Source organism: Natrix helvetica, assembly GCF_964273705.1.
Source record: "Natrix helvetica genome assembly, contig: HAP1_SCAFFOLD_305, whole genome shotgun sequence".
Taxonomy (NCBI): domain Eukaryota; kingdom Metazoa; phylum Chordata; class Lepidosauria; order Squamata; family Natricidae; genus Natrix; species Natrix helvetica.
The window spans coordinates 10,001-37,227 of record NW_028113474.1 but is presented as its reverse complement, the minus strand read 5'-3'; the positions used below and the strand labels follow the sequence as shown (position 1 = coordinate 37,227).

The 27,227-nt window shown below is 44.2% G+C and overlaps 1 protein-coding gene across 1 annotated transcript; it reads right to left on the bottom strand.

The window, feature by feature from the left end:
* Positions 1-5,258: 5,258 nt before the first annotated feature.
* LOC309382387 (heparanase-like) lies at positions 5,259-19,627 on the bottom strand (the record flags this gene model as incomplete). Its single annotated transcript, XM_081971904.1, has 7 exons — positions 5,259-5,369; positions 6,990-7,083; positions 8,019-8,066; positions 9,228-9,402; positions 11,724-11,897; positions 15,583-15,717; positions 19,459-19,627. The coding sequence occupies 7 exons, from the start codon at positions 19,625-19,627 to the stop codon at positions 5,259-5,261; spliced, it is 906 nt and encodes a 301-aa protein (XP_081828030.1).
* Positions 19,628-27,227: the final 7,600 nt, after the last annotated feature.

Genomic DNA, 27,227 nt, shown 5'->3' with positions numbered 1-27,227 from the left:
AAAACTGGGAACATTTTATGCTGCCTCTGATTTGGTAAAGAAAAATGGTGTGGTGATATATATAAATAAAAGATTTTCAACTAAAGTTATAGAGGCAGATGACGCTGGTAGATATATAGCAATTCAATTTGATACAGACTTCGGTTCCATTTTGGTGCTAGGAATATATGCTCCTAACCAATGCCAAGAAAGTTTTTATAAGATGCTCCATTTAAAAATTTTAGACTGGAACTTTAAAAGTATTCTAATAATGGGAGATTGGAATGGAGTGATTTCTCCAAAGATAGACAAGAGTACAAAGACGAAATTCACTACCAAATTACCAAAGGCTTTTTTTGATTTACAAGACGATTTGAAATTAAAAGATGTTTGGAGGACGCAACATCTAAATGAGATGGATTTTTCTTTCTATTCAGATAGACATAAATCCTTTTCAAGGATTGATTTCTTTTTGTTAACACCGGATCTACTTCCTAAAGCCAAGAAATCCAAGATTTTCGCCAGGACACTTAGCGATCATAGTCCGGTGTGGTTACAAATTGAATTAGGGATGAGGCCAAGAAGGTCTTGGAGAGTAAATGAAAATTTATTTAGATATGAAAAAAATGTTGATGAACTTAAAAAACACATGAAGGAATTTTTCAGTTTTAATATGAATAAGGGCACTCCCATTGAAATAGTTTGGGATGCAAGTAAAGCTTATATGCATGGGGTCCTGATACATATGAACTTTAAACACAAACAAATTAGACAGAAAAGGAGAATGGAATTGGAAGATGAAATAAAACGCAAAGAACAGCTGCTTATAATAAACCCGAATGACCAGGCGCTCCAGATGGCGCTAAAGCTGTTGAAAGATCAATTTCAGATGCTTATAGCAGAACAAACAGCAACCAATTTGCAATTTGCTAAACATAACACCTTTGCCAACGCTAATAAACCTGGTAGATGGTTAGCATATACTTTGAGAAGGAATATGAATGACAGAATTATTGATAAAATTGAGTTTCGAGGGAAGATGGTATATCAACAAGAGTTGATTAAAAAATCATTTGTGGACTATTAAACTAAGCTATATGTACAGGATAATATACAGAATAAGTTAATAGATGATTTTTGGAAGGAAAAAGGGTTGCAAAAATTTCTGTGCTTCAAAAGGCAAATTTGGAACGTCTTATAACCGCTGATGAGATCACTTTAGTTATAAATCAACTTAAATTAGCTAAGGCTCCAGGGACTGATGGTTTGACTGCAATGTATTATAAAACTTTACAACTGGAAATGATTGAATATCTTACACAACTATTTTGTAATATACAACAAGGAGGTAAAATACCTCCCTCATGGAAAGCGGCTTTTATCTCATTGATACCTAAAGATAAAGAGGGCCCTAAGAAACCAGAGGATTACAGGCCGATATCTCTTCTGAACACAGATTATAAAATATTTGCTAAGGTACTAGCCAACAGATTGATGCCGGTTATTCAAGAGATTATTCATCATGATCAAGCAGGATTTATTGAAGGCAGACATATGAAAGAGAATGTAAGGCAACTCATAGATTTAATTGACTATCTTGATAAGAATAAGCAGATCTCTGCAGTGCTGGTTTTCTTGGATGCAGAGAAGGCCTTCGATCGAGTGAATTGGAACTTTCTAACCAAGACTTTGGAAAAGATGGATATGGGACCACGATTGCGGCAGGCGATTGGAGCAATTTATCAGCAACAAAATGCACAACTTATTATTAATGGAAATTTGTCAACAACTTTCGAGATACAAAAAGGCACAAGACAAGGTTGCCCATTATCCCCATTGTTATTTATTTTAACTTTGGAAGTCTTGTTGAACGCAATTCGGGACTCAAAATCCTTAGATGGCATAGCTATCAGGCAAAAGGAATACAGAACTAGAGCATTCGCCGATGATCTGGTTGTTACCCTTTCACATTCTTTGAAATCAATAATCCAGATGAAAAATATCATAATAGAATTTGGCATGGTGTCTGGGTTTAGACTAAATCAAAACAAAATGAAAATGACGGTTAAAAACATGACAGAGACTCAAAGAAAGAGACTTGTAAGTTTAGCAGGTTTTGAAATAGTTTCTAAAGTTAAATATTTAGGAATACAAATTTCAGAATCAAACACAAAACTTTTCTCAAATAACTATGAAGTGTTGTGGCAAAAGATACAGAAAGATCTCGAAGCGTGGAAAAAGTTACAATTGTCTTTGCTTGGAAGGATCTCAGCAATTAAAATGAACATTCTACCTAGATTTATCTTTCTATTCCAGATGATTCCGGTGCTTAAATCAGATAAAACCTTGTTAAATTGGCAAACAACATTAAATAAATTTGTTTGGAAGGAGAAAAAACGAGAGTAAAGATGAAGATTATGCAAGATACACGTGAAAGAGGCGGCCTCAGACTCCCAAACCTTCGATTGTATTATGAAGCTGCGGTATTAACGCATGTAGCAGATTGGTTCGGGAAAACAAAAATGGAATTGCTCAATATAGAAGGCCATGATCTTGTTCTGGGATGGCATGCATATCTTTTTTATGAAGACAGGGTGGATAAAGTGTTCAACAACCATGTTCTCCGTAGTGCCTTGATGAGAATATGGAAGAAGCACCGGCCCAATTGGGATTATAAAATACCGCTTTGGTTGGATCTTGCAGACACCATGGGGATTATGAATATTAAGTCACTCGGGGGTTGTTTATATAAAGATGTGCTTATTGCTGATGGGGGCGAATGGAAGTTAAAAACTTTGGAACAGCTGTTGGAAGAAGGAATTACTTTAAATTGGTTACATTACATACAGCTTCAGAAGAGATGGGAAGAAGATCGCAGGGTCGGCTTTATGGATAAAGAAGTGGAACTGATTAAGCAGATAAAAGAGACTGGTCCAAAACAAGTTAAAAGAATATATAATGTACTGTTAGAAAGAGACTCAGAAAGTGAATTGGTTAAGGATTGTATGATTAAATGGGCTCAGAATTTTGGTGAAGTGGTTATGTTGGAAACGTGGGAAAAAATATGGGTTCAGAATGTTAAATTTACACAGTCACAGAATTTAAGGGAGAATTTCTATAAAATGTTTTACAGATGGTATTTAGATCCTAAAAAATTATCATGCATGTACCCAAATGTTCAACCAAAATGTTGGAGATGCGGGTGTCTAGATGCTACCTTTTTTCATGTATGGTGGACTTGTAACAAGGTTAAAGCTTTTTGGATAAAAATATGGTGGGTTATGCAGAATGTATTTAAGAAAAGAATACAATTCACTCCACAAATGTTTTTATTGGGTATAGTTAAGGATTTTACCAAAGGGGAAACAAAATTGGCCTTGTATATGGTTACAGCAGCTAGGTTGTTGATTGCGCAACATTGGAAAAAAGATTTTTTGCCGACAATTGATCAATGGATTCAGAAGGTGGCGGGGTTCGCTGAAATGGCAAAAATTTCAGCTTTCTTAAAAGCTCAGAAACAGGAGGATTACACACAGGAATGGGCAAAATGGATTGATTATATACAGAATAAATACCAGACTAGGAGTTATTATCTAGCCTTTAGGTAAGAATGTTTAGACCGATAGATGATCAGAGTAAATAGTATATGGGATGTTTGGAATTGTTAGAGTGGTATACAGCGGAAGTCAGGGGGGTGGGTTTGTGTGGGAGGTGGGGGAGGGTTAGGGTGGAGGGTGGGGCAATATATATGTATGAATAAATTAGAAGATGGGACTAATGAAACATTGTTAGGCTAGGAGAAATTTATATTAAGAGTTATAGATGTTAAATTAGCTTAGAAAATGATCAATGTGTTATTATTAATTTAAGAGAAATTTATATAGTGTTTGTTGGGAGGAGAGGGGTTATGAGTAATCTATTTTAAGATGGGGGGAGGGGAGGGGGTAAAGTGTTTGGTATAATATTTGAATGTGAATTTTTGCGGGGGGGGTTGGGGGGTATAGCATTTGTATGAGATTTATATTGTGTGGAGGGGGGGTGAAAAGCGGGAAAATTTGTTTGTACAAAACTCTTTTAATAAAAAAATAAAATAAATAAAACTTTGACATCTGCCTATTTCAGGTCCTTGGGAAGGACTCGAAAGGTGGATAAAATAGGCAAAGTCCAGTCTAAACATCTGGCTGATTATGCAGTGAACCATCATCACCATGTAATGATGATGATGATGATCGAATATAGACAGATCGTCATTTGGAATGCAACACACCAGATATCACAGTTGTTGAAAACCGACGCGTACAATTTATTGATATCGTTGTACCAGGAGGCACCAGAGTTGAAGAAAAAGAATTGGGAAAAAAAATCAAGAAATACCGTGACCTGGCCATCAAAACTACGCAGTTATGAATGAAACATGTAACGGTGATACCCATTGTCATCGAGGCATGTGGTACCATGTCCAAGAATTTTACAAAACACATCAAGAAATTGCAGCTTCCTGCAATAACAACAGAGGAACACTGTGTTTTTCGGAGTATAAGATGGACATTTTCCCCTCAAAAAATGAAAATCTGGGTCCGTCTTATACATTGAATACAGCATTTTTGGCCTCCTGAAGCTCCGCCCCCTTTGCCAAAATGGCCATGCATAGCTTGTAGGAGGCTTTCAGAGAGCTCCTAGGGACTGGGGAGGGCAGAAATGAGCAAAATTCCCCCCCTCCGTGGCCCCAGGAGCACTCTACAAGCTTCCTAAAGGCTATCCATGCTCCTTTTTTGACAAAAAATGGGCCAATCTCCTAAGGGCTATTTGTACCCTTTTTCTAAAAAAAAAAACGGGCCACTTTTTGTGGAAAATGATTCAACGCCGAAGGCCCACAGAACACTGTTACCTTCCCACCAAAGGTGGTCCTTATTTTTTCTACTTGCATTTTGACATGCTTTCGAACTGTTAGGTTGGCAGAAGCTGGGACAAGTAACAGGAGCTCACTCTGTTACGCAGCGCAAAGGATTCGAACCGTCGAACTGCCGCCCTTTGTGATCGACAAGCTCAGCGTCTTAGCCACTGAGCCACCGTGTCCCATAATATGTATAGATGTCCTCTATATTTATAAAAACTACCAGATGATTAGATGTTGATGCTTCTCAGAGCCCATAACAATATTTTTCTGTCTGGTCAATGAAAACTTGCTACTACCATATACAGTATTGGCCAACATAATTTTCTAGGTGAGATCCTGCTATGCCACAAGAGACGGTTCTTTTAAGCCAGTAATATAATACTTACATAAAACCAGCAATATACGCATTGGACAAATTAGGAGTTCCGCCTCCAAAAGCTGAACTTGTTTCTCCTAGCCACACTCTCTTCTCTGGTACTGTACTATTCACAATCTAAAGGATATTTTGGAAAAAAAGAAGTACAGCTGTAGAAAGGAATGCGTGAACTAAGTTTCAGGGGTTTTGTTAAGCAGGCGGGATACCCAAAAATTGTTGATACTTCCACAACCATTTCATATACAGGTAGTCGACTTATGACAATTGAGCCCCAAATGTCCATTGTTAAGCGAGAATTTTGCTCCATTTTGCAACTTTTCTTGCCATGGTTGTTAAGTGAATCTGACTTCCCCAATTGACTTTGCTCGCCAGAAGGTACCAAAAGGGGATCATACGATCCCAGGACACAGCAACAGTCGTAAGTATGAGCCAGTTGCCCAAAAATCTGAATTTTGATGACATGATGAGGGAAATGCCGTAAAGGTGGTAACTATGAAAAATCGTCATGTCACATTTTTCAGTGCTGTTGTAACTTTGAATGGTCACTGAACAAACTGCCGCAAGTTAAGGACTGCCTGTATTGTGAGCTGGTTGCATGCCGGTATCGTGTTTGTATGGTGCAATTCTCTTAAGAGATTATAGTGAAGTCTTCCTCAACCTTTGTAATTTTCAGAGCTACGGCTCCAGTAATTTTTATTCAGTTGTAAGCCATAGGCCGTCCTCAACTTATGACCAGAATTGAGCCCAAAAATTCCATTGCTTAAGCAAGATATTCGTTAAGTAAATTTTTCCCCGTTTGATGATCTTGCCACATTTGTTAAGTGAATCTTTCACTTGCAGGTCTACTCTCCTCCATGCATAAATGTAATTGTCCTTGTTTTTTCGTATGTATGTGTGTCCTATGTGTATTTTATCCTTGTGATTGTACGCCGCCCCGAGTCCTTCGGGAGAGGGTTGCGGCTAATCAAATAAAATTTGATTTGATTTGATTTGAATCACTGCAGTCGTTAAGCAAGGAATATGGCTGTTACATGGCTTCCCCAGGATACTGCAAATGTCACAAGTCAGGTGTCCAAATTTTGATCGCATCCCCATGAGAATGCTGTAGCAATAGCAATTGCACTTAGACCTATATATGACTTCACAATGCTTTACAGCTCTCTCTAGAGCAGTGTTTCTCAACCTTGGCAACTTGAAGATGTCCGGACTTCAACTCCCAGAATTTCCCCAGCCAGCTCGCTGGCTGGGGAATTCTGGGAGTTGAAGTCCGGACATCTTCAAGTTGCCAAGGTTGAGAAACACTGCTCTAGAATCTAAGCAGTTGACAGAGTCAGCCTATGGCCCCTAGCAATCTGGGTCCTCATTTTACCCACCTTGGAAGGAGGGGAGGCTGAGTCAACCTTGAGCCTAGTGAGATTCGAACCGCCAAATTGCAGGCAGCTGGCAGTCAGCAGAAGTAGCCTGCAGTACTGCACTCTAACCACTGCGCCACCCTGGTTCACGTAATGGTTGTAAGTGTGCAAAAATGGCTGTGAGTCCCTTTTTTCAGTGCCAGAGTAACTTTGAACGATCACTAAATAAATAGTTTTAAGTCAAGGGCTACCTATATATCCAGAGGGCATCAGGATAATGTATTATTTATAGATAATTAATTGATCTATCTCCCCATAAAAGGCTGATCTGATGGGGATATATTCCTACACATCGCCTTGCAATTTGTTTGCCGCGCTGCTTTACCTGAAGCACTTCCTCTGCGTTGGTCTTGAAGCTATCCAGTATATCTGGATTCAGGAAATCCTCTCTCGTAGCAATTCGCCCATTAATGTAGTAACTGCAACAAATCAAGACACTGCTGAGCACTGATGTCCAAGGCCTTCATTTATACCCAAGTATACTATCTCCAGGAGACATAGAAATACGTCTTAAGTGTAGGCTACCATTTTGAGAAAAGCGACAAAATGCAACAATCCCAAAGTAGATTTCCCAAATCTCCCATTCTTCTAGATCAGTGTCGGCAAACCTTTTCGGCCAAAACGGGAGCATGTGCGCACAAAGACCAATTGGCTGGTGCGCGTGGTGGAAACCAGAAGATTCTCTTCCAGCCGCACCCATGCGCAGTGGGCGGCTGCTCTTTTGTTTTCTTGCACACACACAAACGCATACACATGTGCTTCCATTTTGGCACTTGGTGCACAAGCGTGCCAGGAAGATAAATATCCCAGTTTCTGGCACGCGCATGCATGCCAGCCGCATGGTCTTCCAGTTTCTGGCGCGTATGTCAGAGTGGGCGTGGCCAGAGGTGGGTGTGGCCAGTTCGACATCACTTGTGTCGGGGGTAACTGTGAGGGCCTGGGCAGGGCTGGGGGAAATCCTTCTACAGCCCTTTTCCAGCGAAAATGGAGCTCGGGAGGGTTGCATGGCCCTCCCGAGCGCCATTTTCACTGGCAGAGACACCGCGGGCCACTCCTTTCCTATTTCCAGGGGGGCCCCACGGGCCAGATGTAAGCACTCCATGGGCCGGATCTGGCCCACGGGCCTTGAGTTAGACACCCCTGTTGTAAACCTTTCAGAGAGTGATGTAAAGTGCTATGAGGTGGTATATAAGCCTAAATGCTATTGCTAAATGCTAAATCGAATCTGTCTCCTCAAGGCCATTTCCCTTAAAAAAAAAACACCTAACAGTGTCATCCTCCACCCCACCCACCCCCCACCCCCCTCCAGCCAATTGGTCACCATGCTTGAATTGCTAGATTTGAACTTACTTACTGATGCCACGTGACAGAATCAAGTACTTTGCCTCCTGACTTCAGAAAACTGCAAAACAAGAGCAATTTATTGCAATAGTCATTTCCTTTTACAATATCTAATCCTTGGAAGAACTGTTAACAGTCTTGGAATCCCCAGCCAGCCCACTGAGCCACCCACTGCAAAATTCAGATATTAATCGTAATCAACCCTGCCTAGTTGGAGAGATCAAGAATGCCACGAAAAAAAGAAACTCAATGGCAATACACTGGCCAAGAAAGCGGCAAAGGTACGGCCACCAAGTCGATGCCCGAACCGGTAGTAAAAAATGCTTAACAAAGTAAAAAAAAATGTTCTGACAATCAGCTGTTCTGTGCAATGGTAGGAACTTTTTAAAAACTTTTTTTTAGCATTTGGGGTCCAGTTTTGCCCACAGGAGGCTTCCCTGAGATCTGCTAGGCCAAAAACGGGGGGTGGGGTGATGTGAAAGAAAGAAAGAAAGAAAGAAAGAAAGAAAGAAAGAAAGAAAGAAAGAAAGAAAGAAGGAGGGAGGGAGGGAGGGAGGGAGGGAGGGAGGGAGGTAAAAAGGAGAGGAAGGAAGGACCACAAACCTGGCACTAGACGCAGTTTGAAAGAGCACAGCAATCCAAGGCTGGAAGGGACCTGGAGGTCATCTAGTCCCACCCCCTCCTCCAGCAGGACATTGTTAACATGAGTTTCTGTATTTTGACAGCCCCAGTCACATGATTACATAGCTACGCCCACCCAGTCACATGACTCCCACCAACCCACGTCCACGGAACTGCTAAGAATTTTTTTTAGATTTCACCATTGTGCTTTATTTTATTTTTTTCAATGCTTGTTAATTTTATTTGTGATCCATAAATTCTTTTAGTCCTACGTGTCCTACATTTTAAGTACTAACTTCAGTACGATCTCAATATCTCTTGCCACATTTGGTGTACTTTCATTGCCATTAAATATCACATCAAAATAAAAACAGTGAATGGCTGTTAACTAAGATATACTGTAAAAGTAAGCAATTACTCCACTCCATTCCAGCTAAGCGGTTCTCATTTCTTCATTATTCCCTTCCCAGAACAAAAAGGTTTAGTTTGAAACTAAATCCCAATGAAAGCAGCAAATAATAGCTTAAGCAAACCCCGGTTAAATTTTGCCTCTGGTTCGGCTATTTAGCAGATCCACAGTACCAAATATTTTCATTTTTACCTTTTAAGCAAAATTTTACTGTGCTTCCGATTTGACCTTCCTAAGTCGGGGCCATAGATTCTGGCGTTTCTGTAGTGGATGTAATTGTCCAGAAGCTGCCGGAGTTGTATGAAATCTTGACCGAGTTGGTGGCCGTTGATTTCTATTCCAGACTTATGCAAAAAGCTGTTAGGCTCTGCAGAAAATATAAATAAAGGCATTTGCCCACTGTTAATACCGTATTTTTGGACTATAAGACGCACCGGAGTATAAGATGCACCAAGATTTCGAAGAGGTAAATATATATATTAAAAAACGTTTTGCACTCTGTAGGCCTCCCAAGCCCTCTGCACACCTCGTTTTTGCCGGGGGGGGGGGGAACGGGCTGTTTTTCACAAAAACAGGCTATTTTTTGCAAAACAAAGGGCATGTAGAGCTTTGGGAAGCTCTTAGAGTGCTCCTGCCCCCCCTCAAATGAGCAACAGTCCTCCTCAGCCCTTAGGAGCATTTTGCAAGCCCCCCAAAACCTCTGCATTCATTTTTGCAAAGGGGACAGGGTTTCGGGAGGCCAAAAATGCTGTATTCAGTGTATAAGATTTTCACCCTCTTTTTTGAGGGAAAAGGTGCGTCTTATACTCCAAAAATATGGTATGTCTATCCCAGGGGTGTCAAACTTACAGCCCGGAGGTCGGATCCAGCCCACGGAGTGCTTAGATCTGGCCTGCGGGGCTGTCTTGAAAACAGCGAAGGACTGGCCCGCAATGCCTCTGCCAGCCAAAATGGAGCTTGGGAGGAGCACATGCTCCATTTTTGCTGGCAGAGGGTTGCAGGGGGCCATCCTAGCCAAAAACAGAGCTCGCGTGGACCACACATGCCCCCCTCCCCCAAGCTCCATTTTGGCTGGCAGAGGGTTGCAAGAGGCTGTCCCAGCTGAAAACAGATCTTGGGAGCCCGTTTTCACTGGCAGAGCACTTGGGCCACCACAGGCGCCCCAGACACGAGTGAAGTCAAGCTGGCCACCCCCACCCCCACCCCCGAGTTCAAACCGAACCCTGGTGCAGCCCTCAGTGAAATCTAGTTTGACGCCCCTGGTCTATCCTAACTCCAGCACGTGTACAGTAATTCTCTAAATGTTTACACAATGGTAATAATCAACCCCAAATATGGAACCTTAAAGGTCAAAGCCAATTAATAGATAAGCTTGAAAACCATAAAGAACGTTTAGAATGGAAAATATACAAGGTTTTTTTTTTTTCCTCCCCAGAACATTTCAGCTAAAGCTTGCTATGAAAAGCACAAGTTCTAGCTTTGTTAAAGGCTGGCTTTTAAAAAACATGAACATTAGGTGATCCTATTCATGTTTTTTGTCTTTCATGGCGTCAGTTTTGATTGCAGCTGATCCAAATATGCACATTTAACTCTTTTGTCTGGATTAAGTAGCAGTTTCCCACTACAACTGTAATGTACCGCTGCCAGATTTTTTTTAAAAAAAGGATGCACAAATATTGTTGAGTTAAAAATGTTGATGTGCAACACAGTTTTATAGCTTGTCGGTATTGAACTTAACATAAAGATGTTCAATGCCCTTCCCCAAAACCAAGTTCAGTAGTCCTCAACTTACGACCGCAACGGAACCCAAACTTCCCATGGCCAAGCAAGGCATTCCATGGTTAAACGAATTGCATTCCATTTCACTTCTTTTTTTTTTGCCACAGCTGTTAAGCGAATCACCGTTGTTAAGTGAAACAATGGTTGTTAAGCAAATCTGGCTCCCCACGTTGACTTTCCTTGTTGGAAGCCAGATGGAAAGATTACAAAATGGTGATCGCATGACCCCGGGAACAGGGCAACTGTCATAAATACATGCCAGTTGCCAACCTTCCTAATTTTGATCACGTGACTGTGGGAACGCTGCAACGGTCGTAAGAATGAAAACTGGTCACGGGTCACATTTTTCAGTGCCATTGTTACTTCAAATGGTCACTAAACAAATGATTGTAGGCACGGGTGGGCTGCTGCTGGTTTGCACGGGTTCCGGCGATCTTCTAAGGATCTGTCCAGTTCGGTGAACCCGCAAATCCCACCCCTGGCTGGCCACGCCCACCCTGCCCCACCCAAACCCCATCCTGTCACTCTCAGGAATCTCCACGCGGCCCGTTTGGGATGCCAGGTAAGTACAAGGCCTGCGTGGAGGCTCGGAGAGGGCAAAAAATGGGCCTCCCGGAAGTTCTGGAAGGCCAGAAATGGGTCCATTTCTGACCTCCAGAGGGTCTCTGGAGTCTGAGGGAAGCCATTTTCACCCTCCCAGAGGCTCAAAGAAAGTCTCCGGAGCCCAGGGAGGGCAAAAAGACCCCCCTGCCGTAGTGCAGGTGGCCGGCTAGGCCACGCCCACCATGGTCACACCCACCCAGCAACTGGGCAGAGAACCCGTTGCTTAAATTTTTGAAGCCTACCCGATTGTAAGTCAAGGACTACCTAAATACATTTCCTCGTGAAATCCTTAACCTACGCACGTACCATTTCCAAGTTCCCAAGACAAGATGTAATTCTGAGAATTAGTGTAATTCAAAATCTGCTGAGCATTTGAACTGTCCCACTGGGAACTGTCTTTCCGTAATAAGGCATTGAGGCCAAAGATCAGGTGCAAATTACTGCAATTTGCAAAGTTGTATAAGATATCCAGGGTACTTCCTGTTGAGAGAGTGAAAATGAAGCTGCATCGTATGCACAGAAGATCTAAATCAATTCAATGAAAATCCACGTGATAATCATTTTTATTCCCCTCCCCCTTTCATTTCTACAGAACTTTTGAAAGGAGCGCTGTATTTTGCCTGCATGGTGAATCATCCACCCTTTGATCAATTACTCTTCTTTAACAAGGATTCCACCAGAACAATGATGGCCTTATTATTATTATGTCTCTATGAAGCATTATGTGATTTTTTTTAAAAAAACCCACATGCTGATTGGTCTTTTTAATTCTGAAATATTTCCAAATACCATTTATCTGAAAGAGCATTTTATTGCAAACTAGTTGATAACCCGGCGTAGCCCGGGTATGTATTTATTCCACTCCTGTATTAGAGGGAGCCTCCTTGTGGAGTATTGTGAAGCCGTTATCATGCCAACTCTGTGTACTGTGCTGTACAGTAGAAGCCATTTTAAGGCACAATAGGCTGTATCTTAACAGAACTTGAATCCAAAATGTACACTATCACTGTCAAAAGTACTGTGACTTGACACTATAGATATAATTCATTTTTCATTTCAGCGGTCCAGGTGTTCTGGAGTTATGCTGGAACACACACACATGGACACACACGGACACCCCTGCCCCGAGAGGTGTTAGGGGGGGTCTTACCACCACAGTATTTTTTTCCAGAGAGTAAGCCACCTGTGTACCGTTTGATTGAAATTGCATGAAGCGTTCCAGAGTTATGCTGGAACACACAGAGCCATTTATATATATATACCGTATTTTTCGGGGTATAAGATGCTCCGAAGTATAAGATGCACCTAGCTTTTGCAGAGGAAAACAAGGGGGGGGGGAAATCTGCCTCTGAATTTGCCTCCTTGCAGCAAACAGCAAACAGTACAGAAGATATACACTGTTTGTGGTGTTACATTTCAGACTATACTTGTACAGATGCTGTTAAGATTGATGTGGCTTTCTGAAAGTATACTTTATTCTCTGCTATTTAAAAGAAGATACAATGGCACTAGACCTCTTCAGAACAAGCATTTATTTTAAAAAGCTTCTTCATTTTGTTAAGTTGTCTAGAACAATAATAAAGCAATCTTTAAAAAATAAGTATAATAATTTGAACATTCTATAGGCATTGATAGTTATTAACTTACTTCCTTACAGCAAACAGCCAGTTTCAGTTTCAGTTTAAGCAAGGGCCTCCCAATGATCAGCTGTTTCAGGCTGCAGGGATTGCCATAGCCTATTGCCGCTTCCGCAAGCCCCATTTTCCCGTTTGCTGCAAGGAGGTAAATTGCTGGGAGGCAATGGGTGGGGCCAGTGGGTGGGTGGGGCTACATTCAGGGTATAAGACGCACCCAAATTTTCACTCTATTTTAGGGGTGGTGGGAAGTGTGTACTCCAAAAAAATACAGTATATAGATTTAAATTCTGTTTAAAGACCCAGGAAGACTCCTCCAGGATCAAAACAACATATATATTATTACACTGGCACATTTACATTCCTCAGATGCGGTAAAGATAAAAGTTTCCCCTGTCTAGTTGTGTCCCACCCTAGGGGGCAGTGCACACCCCGCTCCCAATTCAGATGGTTTTAAAAAGGGACTAGCCACATTCATGGAAGACCAGCCAGTATAGGCAATCCTCGACTTAGGACCACAACTGAGCCCAAAATTTCTGATGCTAACTGAGACATTCGTTAAGTGAGTTTTGCCCCATTTTAGGAGATTTCTTGCCACGGTTGTTAGGTGAATCACTGCAGCTGGTAAATTAGTAACCTAGTTGCTAAGTGAATCTGGCTTCCCCATTGACTTCGCTTGTCAGAAGGTTGCAAAACTTAATCACATGACTCTGGGATGCTGCGATGGTCATAAGTGTGAACCAGTTGCCAAGCATCTGAATTTTAACCACATGAGCTGCAAGGGGATGCTGCAAAAGTCATAACTGTGAAAAACAGTCCAAAAAAGTCAACTTTTTTCAGGGCCGTTGTAACTTTTGTCAAGAAATTAATTGTTGTAAGTTGAGGACCACCTCTACGCAGCTGGCAAAACTGATGGCTATCTTGTGGATCTCAATACTGGAAGTCAGTGGTTCTCAACCTGTGGGTCGGGACCCCTTTGGGGGTCGAACGACCCTTTCACAGGAGTCGCCTAAGGCAGGGGTGTCCAAACTTGGGAACTTTAAGACTTGTGGACTTCAACTCCCAGAATTCCCCAGCCAGCATGGCTGGCTGGGGAATTCTGGGAGTTGAAGTCCACAAGTCTTAAAGTTCCCAAGTTTGGACACCCCTGGCCTAAGACCATCGGAAAACACATATTTTCAATGGTCTTAGGAACCGAGACACCAATTTATGGTTGGGGGGTCACCACAACATGAGGAAGTGTATTAAAGGGTCTTGGCATTGGGAAGGTTGAGAACCACTGCCGTAAGTACTAACTGAGAAATATTAAGAGAGCTAACACTGGCCAGTACATGTCACAAAATGCTGGATTACAGACCCCTTTTACCTGACCCTTCCCCTCAGGGGCTCTTTCTTTACCCTTCACAATCTTCTGCAGTCTTCCTGCGGAGAGGAATGTCATTTTGTCAAGCTATTTCTCTTTACATAGCATCATTTTGGCCACAGAACTCAGGAGGATGCAAGAAGCATGGGAAATTTCACCGCAGCTTCAGGAAGTGGGTGAGGATATTAGGAGGCCCTAAATATTGCCATCTGCCAGAAAGGGCGTAGGGCAGTGATGTGCAGTGAGCGTGCATGTGCACACCCGTCTGGGCCGCAACCAGGAAGAGGAGCTGCCCAGGGGCCACGCCCGTGTCAGAAAATGAATCTCTGGTTTCCAGGAGTGCTGGACAGCTAGTCTTCTGGTTGCTGGTGTGCATGCACATGCGCACCGGAAACCAGAGGAACAGGTGATGCCGTATGTGCCAGGCAACACGGCTCTGCGTGCCACTTCGGGCACACATACCATAGGTTCGCCATCATGGATGTAGGGTCTCCTGCTTGGGTGGGGGATTAGACTAGATCAGGGGTCACCAAACTTTTGGAATCCCATGGACCACCAATATTATTATTATTTTTAAAAAAGAAGATAAATAGTATTTAGTGCAATATAAAAAATGCAAATACTTTTTCCGTGGACCACCAAAATTTTCTCCCTGACCACCAGTGGTCCATAGACCACCGGTTGGTGACCACTGGACTAGATGGCCTACAAGATCTCTTCCAATCTGTTATATTTGGGGCTTTGTACGATCTCTAGTATGGTCTTTGGCTCCTTTCATTTGCCAAATCAGAGTAACAGAATAATAGAGTTGGAAGGGACCTTGGAGGTCTTTTAGTCCAACCTCGTGCTTAGGCAGGAGACCCTACACCACTTCAGTCAAATGGTTATTCAATCTATTCTTAAAGACTTCCAGTGTTGTCACAACTTCTGGAGGAAAGCCGTTCCACTGATTAATTGTTCTAACTGTCAGGAAATTCCTCCTTAGTTCTAGGTTGCTTCTCTCCTTGATAGGTTTCCACCCATTGCTTCTTGTTCTACATTCAGGTGCTTTAGAGAATAGGTTTACGCCCTCCTCTTTGTGGCAGCCCAATATCTAGAAATCAGCAGATGTCTTAAATCTCCATTAATAGATTTTTCTCAACAGTATTCATGATCACACGGGCCTTACCTGTAAATGTGATGTTTTTATACCTGTTCTTTACTTGTTCCCGGAAGATGAGTTTCTGCTCGAAAAGCCATTGAGATTGCAGCTGCGCTATGAAGTCCAAAGGGGCGGTTCTGAATGCACAGATGTCCACCGTTGCTAGAGCATGAGACAGAGAAACAGGAAGATCTCATCATTGAGTGTTGAATTGGAGATGATGAAAGGTTTAAGGGACATGGAGAGAACTTCAATAGATGGGCAAGTGGCTTTTCTCATTTAAGGAGAATGGACACCTGTAGTTTCCCAGAAATAGTGAGCTACATCTCCCAGCATTCCTCGATGTTAGGTCTCTGAGGATGATAAGGGTAGTGTTGTGGCCCTCCAGCGGCGCTGACAGCAGAGTCAGACAGTGAGGAGGTTGGGGGGGAACATGGGCCAGTCCTGGAGGCTGGGGAAGGCTTAGACGAGGGCTCTGTGTCGGAGGCAGAGAGGGGGCCAAGGCCATCTGGCAGTTCTCAGCTGCCTTCAGAGCTAGACAGCAGTGAGGCAGAAGAACAGTTGGAGCCTGTTCCCAGTGTGAGCCAGCACAGAGTTGCCAGAAGAAAAGAACAGCTAGGAAACCAGGATCAACTTGGGAGTAAAGCCACAGGTAGACGGTGAATGGCCCCTCCCATAGGAAATAAAGGAGGAGCGAAAGGGGAGTGGGCTTTTGCAGGAAACAATTCATTCATTGGTTCCTTCAATTCAGGAGTGTGAAGATCTGTCCGTGAATCTCAGAGACTCTGTGCCAAATCTTTCCTTGCACAGCACTGCTTTTGGGCAATATTTACCCGGCAGCTTTCCAAGCTAGATAAGGTCTGTGGTCATAAATTCACCTTTGAAAGACTGTTTCCCGGGCCTTTGCTGAATGTGAATGAGAGGAATTTACATTTGTTTAATAAAAGGGGTTTTGTCAGGACCAGGAATCTGTTTCGTGCTTTTTGGGGAAGCCTAAGTCAGAACAGGTATGAGTTTCATCATACTTGGAAAGCCGTAGCTTCCTTCTTCAAGTATTAGTGGATTGTGCAGAAGAAAGTGGTAAAGATTTAAGATAGGGTCATCTCTCTTAAGACGATGGAAATTGGAAACTGGAAACAAACACTGGTTTCTAGCCCAAACAGAAAAAAATAAAACAGGAATAGATGCTATAGGTAAAGTTTTATTATCAGTTTCTATAATTATATATGTATCTTCCATACCTTTTAAAAATCTCCTGAACCTTGAAATTTATTCCACCTTTAAAAAGAATAGCTATTCCCCCCTGATTTAGTAGATCCTGGTGGAATAAAATTGTTTATCACACCTATCCTTCAATCTGTGTGTTGTGTATGTTTCTTGCAAGCTATCAGAGGACAACAGAGTTTTTGCTAATTCTCTGTTACCATTCAGATTTTTGCAAGTCAGATCCGGCAGCCTGATTTTATTTATTATTTATTTATTTGCCAAGCATGTATAAGATAACAGATATAAGTATAAACATGATTATGACTACATGAAATGGATACGAATAAATGGGGACATTAGGACAGGGACGGTAGACACGTTAGTGCGCTTATGCACGCCCCTTACAGACCTCTTAGGAATGGGGTGAGGTCAACAGTAGACAGCTTAAAGTTAAGATTTTGGGGGTTTGAGGAAGTAACTGCAGAGTCAGGTAGAGCATTCCAGGCGTTGACCACTCTGTTGCTGAAGTCGTATTTTCTGCAATCAAGTTTGGAGCGGTTTACCTTGAGTCTGTATCTATTGTTTGCCCGTGTGTTATTGAGGTTGAAGCTAAAGTAGTCGTTGACAGGTAGGACGTTGTAGCAGACAATTTTATGTACTACGCTTAGGTCAGACCAAAGGCGGCATAGTTCTAAGTTGTCTAAGCCCAAAATTTCAAGTCTGGTGGCCTAAGGGATTCTGTTGTGAGCAGAGGAGTGGAGGACTCGTCTCGTGAAATATCTCTGGACTCGCTCATGGCCTTTTTTCTGACAGCTAATCAGTACGGGACGGAACAGAATAGAAGGAAGGGAGGGGAGAAGAATAAAATAGAATAGAAAAAATGGAATGGAGCAGAAAGAATAGAATGGAATGGAATGGAATGGAACAGAAAGAATGGGATGGGATGGAAGGGATGGGACGGAACGGAACGGAACGGAACAGAAGGAGTGGAGTGGAGTGGAGGAGAGGAGAATAGAATACTCTACACTACTTAGTGCTTTGTACTGTGGGTGTGTGCAAAAAAAAGCCACTTTGCAAAAGTTAAATGTTTTCTCTCCCAATTCAGGCACTAGGTTCCCCCTATTCTTCTAGCAACGCAAACATAACTATTTTTAAACGAACAAACTGTAAAAACTGCTGAGCAGGCTCTACCCTATGGTTACAGCTCACAACAGAGGACCAAAAACGATTGTTAACCCACAGCATCCGGGGCATACACTTTCAAAAGAGAAAGATCCTGAGAGAAAGCTAACTACCGGTAGCTATCAAGCAAGGAGCTCTATTGCCCACTCTTGAAGAGCAGGAGAGGCCACAGAGACAGGGACACATGAGAGTTTCTCCTCTGTTGTTGTGTTATCCTTAGAGACACTTTTAATAAGGAACTTCCTTCCTCCCAGTAAACTTAATCAGAACTGAACAAATTCTTAACAAGAACAATAATAGAAAGCAGTCATTTTTCAAGACCACAGGCTGAATCCAAAGATGCTTTTCAAAAGGACTTTATTGGGGTTTTTTTCCTTTTTCCTGAAGACATTTCACTTCTCATCCAAGAAGCTTCTTCAGTTCAGACTGAATGGTGGGGAATGGAAGGATTTATATTCTTTGCAGTCATCTGCTCCTCAGAACTCTGCAAGGTTGTTGGTTGTTAGCTCTCTTAAAAGTCCTTGAGGCCACTTGGGGTTTTTTTCACTACCGTCTGAGTCAGTTGAATTCCCCACCATTCAGTCAGAACTGAAGCAGCTTTCTTGGAGGACAAGCGAAATGTCTTCAAGGATTAAAAAATCAAGAAAGTCCAATTTCCTTTTGAAAAAGCACCTTTGGGACAACCATGACTTGGGTGGCTGAGAGTCTCACTAGACTCAGCACAGGCTAAAGTTTCATACGACCCATGGATGATACTGGGTTGTTAGTATGTGATTTAAAAGATAAAGGTTCCCCTCTAGTCCTTCCCGACTCTAGGGGGCGGTGCTCATCTCTGTTTCAAAGCCGAAGAGCCAGCGCTATCCAAAGATGTCTCCGTGATCATGTGGCTGGCATGACTAAACGCCAAGGGCACATGGAACGCTGTTTTCTTCTCACCAAAGGTGGTTCCAATTTTTCTACTTCCATTTTTACGTGCTTTCGAAGTGCTAGGTTGGCAGAAGCTGGGACAAATAACGGGAGCTCACTCTGCTACACGGTGCTAGGGATTCAAACTGCTGAACTGCTGACCTTTCTGATCAACAAACTCAGCGTCTTAGCCAGTGGTGAAATTCAATTTTTTTTACTACTGGTTAAGTGGGTGTGCGTGGTGGGTATGGTGCAGTTTGGTGGCCGTGGCTTGGTGGGCATGACAGGGGAAGGTTACTGCAAAATCCCGTTCCCTCCCGATCAGCTGGGACTCGGGAGGCAGAGAATCGATGGGGGCGGGGCCAGCCAGAGGTGGCATTTGCCGGTTCTCCAAACTACTCAAAATGTCTGCTATCGGTTCTCCAGAACCTGTCAGAACCTGCTGGATTTCACCCCTGGTCTTAGCCATTGAGCCACCACGTCCCATGTACGTGATTTAACCGCCCATTATGAAAATTGTTTTGGGCCTTTAGGGTTGTTGTAGGTTTGGAGAACACGAAGCAGTACTTAGGGAATATGTTGCCATTCATAAGCCGAATAGCATCCTACCTTGTTTTCTAAGGAAATCCTGAAAAATCTTCTCCTCGGGGGTTGGCTCCTGTTGAGGATCGAAGATCAGGAAGTCTCCTTTGGTCCCACCAAACCTCAGGAAGGCAGGAGACAAACCTCTTGCTAATGTACGGAGTTTTGTAGAGCTGGGGAAACGAATACCAAACATGTAAGGCCGTGTTTTCCCACCCAAACATCACATCCTGCGCGGCCTTTGATAGCTTCTGACTTAGCATGTTTTGCAAAAACCAGTGTTTTGACTTATAAACTACGCTTTATGCACTGATATATTGGTTGACCCATGTCAGGTGTGATCTATTCCCCTGATGGCGAACCTATGGCACGCATCCCACAGGTGGCCCGCAGAGCCCTCTCTGGGGGCATGGGAGCCATTGCACCAGCTCAGCTCCACCACGCATGCGCCCACGCTTCCCACTGGCCAGCTGATTGTCAGGTCTCTGCCGCACATGCGCAGGGAACTTGGCACATTCAAGAGACACGCGGGCATGGGGGGTGTTGCGGGGGATCATGCAGGCATGTGGGGGGGCAGAGAGGGAGTGCGGGGGTAGCACCACCACCATCGCCCGCAGCCCATTTTTGTTCCCAGGAGGTTGCAGGAAGGCCAACCAGGCCCAAAATGGGGCGCTGGGTTTGTGTGTGTCGCACATGCATGTGCAGGGGATGGGGAGCATGGGAGGGTCACATGCACATGCACAGGGGGAAAGGCATTGTGGGTGTGTTACACACATATTGCACTATGGGTGCGCGTATGCGTGCTATCAGCAAACAACTGTTGGAAGAAATGTCCTTCTGGGTTCGGCTCCAAGTGGGGAAAAAGACACTGGAGACATGGAGGCTGCTTGGAAAGATGGTTTAATGGTGGACAGGACCACATGGCTTGAGCCCTGAACAGAAAAGGTGATCACATGCTTCAATGTTGGTGGAGAAGAGAAGAGAAGGGAAGAGAAGGGAAGAGAAGGAGAAGAGCAGACAAGAAGAAGGGCTTGCAGGGATTTTTATAATCTGTTCTGCCCCACCTATCTGTTTCCTGTTCCTGTGTAAGAAATGTATTCTGATTGGTTGCCAGACTCACATGGGCCCATGCAGGGGCAACCCTCTAGGCTGTTTTGAATTCAGGTTTGATTGAGTTCAGATGCCATGTGGTCAGTTGAGTAAAGGCTTATTATCCTGCCTTAATCCCATCACAGCTGAAGAGAACTCTTTATTATGTAAAGTGGACTAGCTTGGCCTTCTTAATGGCCCATTGACAAAGCGGGGAAGCTGCAGGAATTTACTCTGTGTTTAAAATGTGTTTCTCCCTTTTCCACATCCAGGAAAATATAATATTCTGCCTTATCAATATTTCCTAGGATATTTCATTTTTCTGGGAGAGGGCTAGGTGATAACTTCCTACACAACCATAAAAAGGTTAGCTATCACTGATATATTCAATAAACAATAAGCAATTCACAGTTTATCATACCATGCAAACCCAAACAGTGGCTTTAATTCATTGCAATTAATTTACTTCAAGGGTAGGCAATGCATGTACAGGCCCCCAAGGAACTGGAAAGTGGGGAAATCACATCCCTAAATTGTATCTGCAAACTATTTAATACGGCAACGCCTATGAATTTTCTTCAGCGATGAACAAATTTAGTGTAGTAAGTCTAAAACATTAATATCCTTGTTTATCCAAAAATAAGAAATGGGATTAAAAAAACAACAACCTCCATCAGAGTTTCTTCTAAAAACCTCAGTGTTATCTTCAGAATTCTTTATTGGCCAAGTATGATTGGACACACAAGGAATTTGTCTCCGGTGCATAAGCTCTCAGCGTACATATAAGCAATAAGTGATAAATTTATGACAAAGCATAAGATACAACACTTAAGTGATAGTCATAGGATACTAAATAAGCAATCAACATGAATCATACTAGGATACTAAGTAAACAATATAAATTGTAAGATACAGGCAACAAAGTTATAATCAAAAGACGTTAAGGAGATAAGTAATAGGAAAGATGAGGATAAGAATACAATACAGCTTTACTAGATAATTTGACAGTGTTGTGGGAATTAGTTGTTTAGCAGAGTGATGGGATGGGGAAAAACTGTCCTTGTGTCTAGTTGTTCTGGTGTGCAATGCTTTTGATTTACTTCCGGAGATCCCGAGTGTTAGATCTGGGCAACGAGAGACAGACTGCGGACACGAAGTGACTTAACAGCTCTTTATTAGTAATAGTAGTGATCCAGCTTGCTCTGTGGTCGGAGGGTTCCCCTTTTATAGGGATCTGGCACGCCCCTCGACCAATCAGAACGATACCTGTTTCCCGCTGTAGCAGCGGACCAGAGGGGAGACTTACTACGATATATGCTAATATCTAACACCCCTCCCCTCCTAGATGGAACGTTGCGGTAGGTAACATAGTCTTTTAGGTATGTGGGTGTTTGTCTTGCTCGGGAGGATCGTCGTAGTTCGGGTTGGTTAGAAGTGGTTGCAGGATCGGGTGCTTTTCCTGTTTCACGTTCGGGAGGTTTTGTGCTTTCGTTGCTAGGGCGTTCTGGAGTCTGCTCGGTTTCGTTGTTTGGGGTTTGCTCTGCTTCGTGCGCTTTTTCTTGTTCCAAGCTTGGTTCGCAGGTGTCGTAGTTTTCTATGATGGGGCTCTCGCGTGGCTGACTTTCTGTAGGCAGGAAAATCTCGTCTTCGTTTCGAAGGTTTGAGTGTGCTAGGCGACCCCGAAGTTGATCGATGTGCCTTTTCCAGTTCCGCCCATCTTCTAGTTCCAGCAGATACGATCGTGGATCCGTGATGCCAATGACCTTTGCCGGCATCCACAATGTTCCCCCTGCATAGTTGTGGGCGTATACTGAATCCCCTATGCTGAAAGACCGAATTTTGCTTGTGGAGTCTGGGGGAGCTGTGGCAGAGTAATTTGGGTGAAGACGGTCCAGGTGAGACCGTAGACGGCGGCCCATGAGTAGTTCAGCGGGACTCCTACCCGTCGTTGCGCTTGGGGTAATATGCTGAATTAGGAGGTAATGGTCAATGCGTGTTTGCCAATCACCTGGACCCATCCTAGCGAGGGCCTCTTTTGCGAATCGCACCATTCTCTCCGCCTGTCCGTTTGATGCCGGATGGAATGGCGCGACGAGGGCATGCCGAATTCCCTGACCTGCTAAAAACGTTTCGAAATGCATGGCCGTGAATTGGGGCCCGTTATCGGAGACTAGGAGGTCGGGCAGGCCATGAGTGGCGAAAAGTCGCCGTAGAACCTTAATGACTGCCTCTGCCGTGGTTGAAGTCATTAGGACTACATCTAGCCATTTTGAGTATGCATCCACAACTATAAGGAAAGTCTGACCTTGGAATGGCCCTGCGAAGTCGATGTGTATTCGCGACCAGGGTGCTTTAGGTTTCTCCCATTCTGTGGCGGGCGCTTCCGGGGGTGCTGGTCTCGATTCCTGGCATGGGTCGCAAGTGGCCACCCACTCCTCTATTTCTTTGTCCATGTTTGGCCACCAAACGTAACTTCTTGCTAACGCCTTCATTCTAACAATCCCCGGATGACCCACATGTAAAGCATCTAATACATTCCTACGTAAAACATACGGAATAACAACTCGATCCCCCCACAATAAACAACCTTGTAACACTGAGAGTTCGTCCCGTTTTGACCAAAACATTTTGAATTCCGGGCCCACGTTTCCCTTCGGCCACCCCCTCCAAACCCAAGTTTGAACTTGCTTTATTACATTGTCTTTAGAGGAGAACCTTGCAACGTCGTATGAAGAAACCGGTCCAGAGTCCAAACAGTCAATGAGCAATACCGGTACTTCTGGAGTGGGGTCTGGCAGAATGTCAGGTAATGGGCAACGGCTGAGTGCGTCTGCGTGTCCGAGAGTGGAGCCCGGTCGATGAATCAATTTGTATGAATACGCAGCCAGGAAAACAGTCCACCTGGTCATGCGTGGAGAAAGGGAGACCGGGGTGGGGCGGTTTCCCGCCAAAAGTCCCAACAACGGTTTGTGATCTGTAATTAGTTCAAAATCGCGGCCGTAGAGGTATTCGTGGAAACGCTTTACTCCAGCTACAGCAGCCAGCGCTTCCCTGTCCATTTGGCTGTAATTCCTTTCGGCCGATGAAAGAGTTCTGGAGTAGAAGGCGATGGGTGCTTCTTTTCCGTCGGGCATCCTGTGGCTGAGGACTGCTCCAACTCCGAAGGGTGATGCGTCGCAGGTCAATACCAGCGGCAGGGTCTGGCTGTATTGGACAAGCAGTGAGTCAGTGGTGAGCAGGCACTTTACCCCGGCGAAAGCTGCAGCTTCGGATCGTCCCCATTTCCATGGTGCGTTCCTCTGGAGTAGACGGTGTAGTGGCTCAGCAAGGGTCGCCTTCTGCCTCAGAAAAACGCTGTAGAAGTTAAGTAATCCGAGGAAAGCCTGCAACTCGGTCTGATTTCGTGGTGTGGGGGCGTCCTGGATCGCCTTAATTTTCTTTGAAGTGGGGTGTATTCCCTGACCATCGATTCTATAACCCAGGAATTCTACGCTAGGCACGTTAATTTGGCATTTTTCCTTTTTAAGGCGGAGAGCCTTTTCTCTGATTCTGGCCAAAACAGTTCTGACTCTTTTATTTAATTGCTCCTCGTTTGCAGCGGACACCAAGATGTCGTCAAAATAGGGGACGACTCCCGGTATCCCTTGCAAAAGTCGTTCCATGACGCTCTGGAACAATCCTGGGGCAATGCTCACGCCGAATTGTAGCCGGTTGCATTTGAATGCTCCTCTATGCGTCACTATAGTTTGGGCCTCCGCTGTGGCGCTATCAACTGGCAGTTGCTGGTAAGCTTGTGCCATGTCTAACTTAGCAAATACCTTTCCTGGCCCCAACGAGTGCAATAAGTGCTATACTACAGGCACAGGATATGCGCTCTGTTGTAGCGCGACATTAATTGTGCATTTATAGTCCGCGCAGATGCGGACTGATCCGTCTGGTTTGACTGGGGTCACGATGGGTGTTTCCCAGCGCGCGTGATCTACCGGCTCAAGGATTCCTTGCTCCACTAACTTATCTATTTCCTTATCTATTTTTGGGCGGAGTGCAAAAGGCACTCGGCTCGGTTTACCCACCACTTTGGGGTCTAAATTGAATGATATTGGTTTACCCACATACTTACCAAGACCGGGGCTGAACACATCCTCGAACTCCTTAAAAATCTGTTCAGCGCTGCTGTTTCTCACGGCGTTGATTCCGGTGACTTCTAACCCCAGGGCTTCAAACCAATCAAGCCCCAGAAGTTTCTGTAATGGTGCGCTGGCGATGGTCACGGGCAGCTGGGCTTCGATGTCCTTGAAACGGATGTGGAATGTGCCTTGGCCCACGATGGGGACTTGGTTCCCCTGGTAATCTCGTAGCAGGACGTCTGGAGCGCGTAGTTGGCTCTTTCTGAGGCTAGGGATAGCCTGTTTCATGGATGCCCATGAAATAATCGTCAGGGTCGATCCTGTGTCAACTTCTAGCTCGCAGGGTGAGCCCTCCAAGAGGACTGTGACTCTCAGCCTTTTTGGCCGCTTAGGGCGGACCTGATGTATTGTGGTGAGATACGTTCGCAACTCCTCTCTCTGGGTCAACTCTATCTCATCGTCTACATCCTGAAAATACTCTCGTTGAGCGTCTTGATAGAACGCTCTTTCAGCTCTTTGTGTGTATTCTCTCTGGGGATACGCTCGCTCAGCTCCTTGTGAGTAATCTCTCTGGGGATACGCTCGCTCAGCTCTTTGGGAATTTTCTCTCTGGGTATACACTTGTGGATTTCTCTCTGGGCGCCCTTTCTGATTCCGCCAAGCCCCTGGGTTGGGCTTCTGTTGGCAGTACATGGGTGGCTGCCATGAGGCAGGGACTCTGCTCCGGCACACTCGTGCGATGTGCCCAAGTTTGTTGCAGTGCGAACAAACAACGTTCCTGAACCTACAAGTAGACCTGGGGTGATTCCCTCCGCAACTTGCGCAGGGCGGCAATCGGGATCCGGGTCTCCCCCCAGGCCTCATGTGACTGCTCCGCATCAGGTGACTGTCCTCGAACTCGGGATCCTCGTAGGCGGGGCTTGTGTCCTCGTAGTGAACTTTGGTGTGTCTTGGCGCTGGCTGGTCAGTGTTGAACCCGCGTTGAATTGTCTCCGCTGATCTGTCAGCTGCTTCTGAAGCTCTTGCCTCCTCGAGTACAATCTGTAGGCTTAAATTGGTTTTTGCTAACAGCCGCTTTTGTAGGGAAATGTCTCTCAGCCCGCTAACGAGTCGATCCATAATCTGCTCATCCAGGTCTCTGAATCCACAATGTGTGGCTGCTTTACGTAGGGCTGCAACATATTGGTTGATAGATTCTCCCGCCTTCTGGTTCCTCGTGTTGAACGCTTGGCGGCAAACATGGCGGGAAGGTTTTGGTGCGTAATGAGTCTGTAGAGCCTGTTGCAACGTCGCCCATGATACTGCCTGTATTGGAGTAGGCGCGGTGAGGTCTCTGGCCGTATTGAAGACTTCCTTTCCGCAGTAACCGAGGAAAATGTTTTTCTTCCTTGCGTCGGTGATCCCCGTGTATTCGTTCGCTTCGAGGAAACACTCGAAACGAATCATGAAGGCTTCCCATTCGTCGTTTTCTGGGTCGAAAGGAGCGGGGGGAGCATGCATCGCCATTTCCTCTGTTTGAATTTGCCGCGCTGCGGTGATCTGAGATGGCTGCCGGAATTTCTGCCGAATTCCTGGGCTGGATCAAATCCGGAGATTCTGGAGGTAGCGTTCTTCGTCCTATCTGCCTCTCGATCCCACCTTCGTTGCCAATGTTAGATCTGGGCAACGAGAGACAGACTGCGGACACGAAGTGACTTAACAGCTCTTTATTAGTAATAGTAGTGATCCAGCTTGCTCTGTGGTCGGAGGGTTCCCCTTTTATAGGGATCTGGCACGCCCCTCGACCAATCAGAACGATACCTGTTTCCCGCTGTAGCAGCGGACCAGAGGGGAGACTTACTACGATATATGCTAATATCTAACACCGAGAGCTAAATATTTTTTTAAAACTCTTACCTCTCCCAGAAGTAATTGAATTCATTGTAAATTCAACATATCCCAAACTTTATTTTAATCCCCAACTTGCAAAAAGCTGGACAAACTAATGCAACGTTCCAGCTACTTGTGTAAATGTTCAGGCATGCAATGCTACAAACTCTTAAATCAAGATTTTTTTAAAAAAAAAACTCAGGGACGCCAGCAATTTGCAAATCACGTGATCACAACAGATTTACCTGCCAAGTCAAGGAAGCAGACCAGATTCTTAAGAGCTGACAAGGTACAGTCATTCTGAAGCAACAAAGCATATACACTACTCTTAAGGAGGAGGTCAGGTCACTCTAATGATAGAGTGCCCGGAAAAGCTTGCTTTTAATTGAAGGATAGCTAGAGTAGAGATTTCCTGTACTTAAAGGTTCATCTGAATGATTTAAGTATTGAGTCTGCTCTGTAATACAGGTAGCACTCAACTTATGACCAAAACAGAGTCCAAAAAGTCTGTTGCTAAACAAGACAGCAGTTGAGTTTTGCTCCATTTTACAACTAAGAACCATTGTTTACGAGGACACAATTTCTCTCTCGAAGCTGAGGAGAATTACATTTCTATTTAAATTACTGAATTGCATAGGGCTGTGCAGGCGTTTCTGAAGCTAAGCACATGCAAATTCTATGCACATCTTTGGTTTGGAAGCTGTCTCTTTT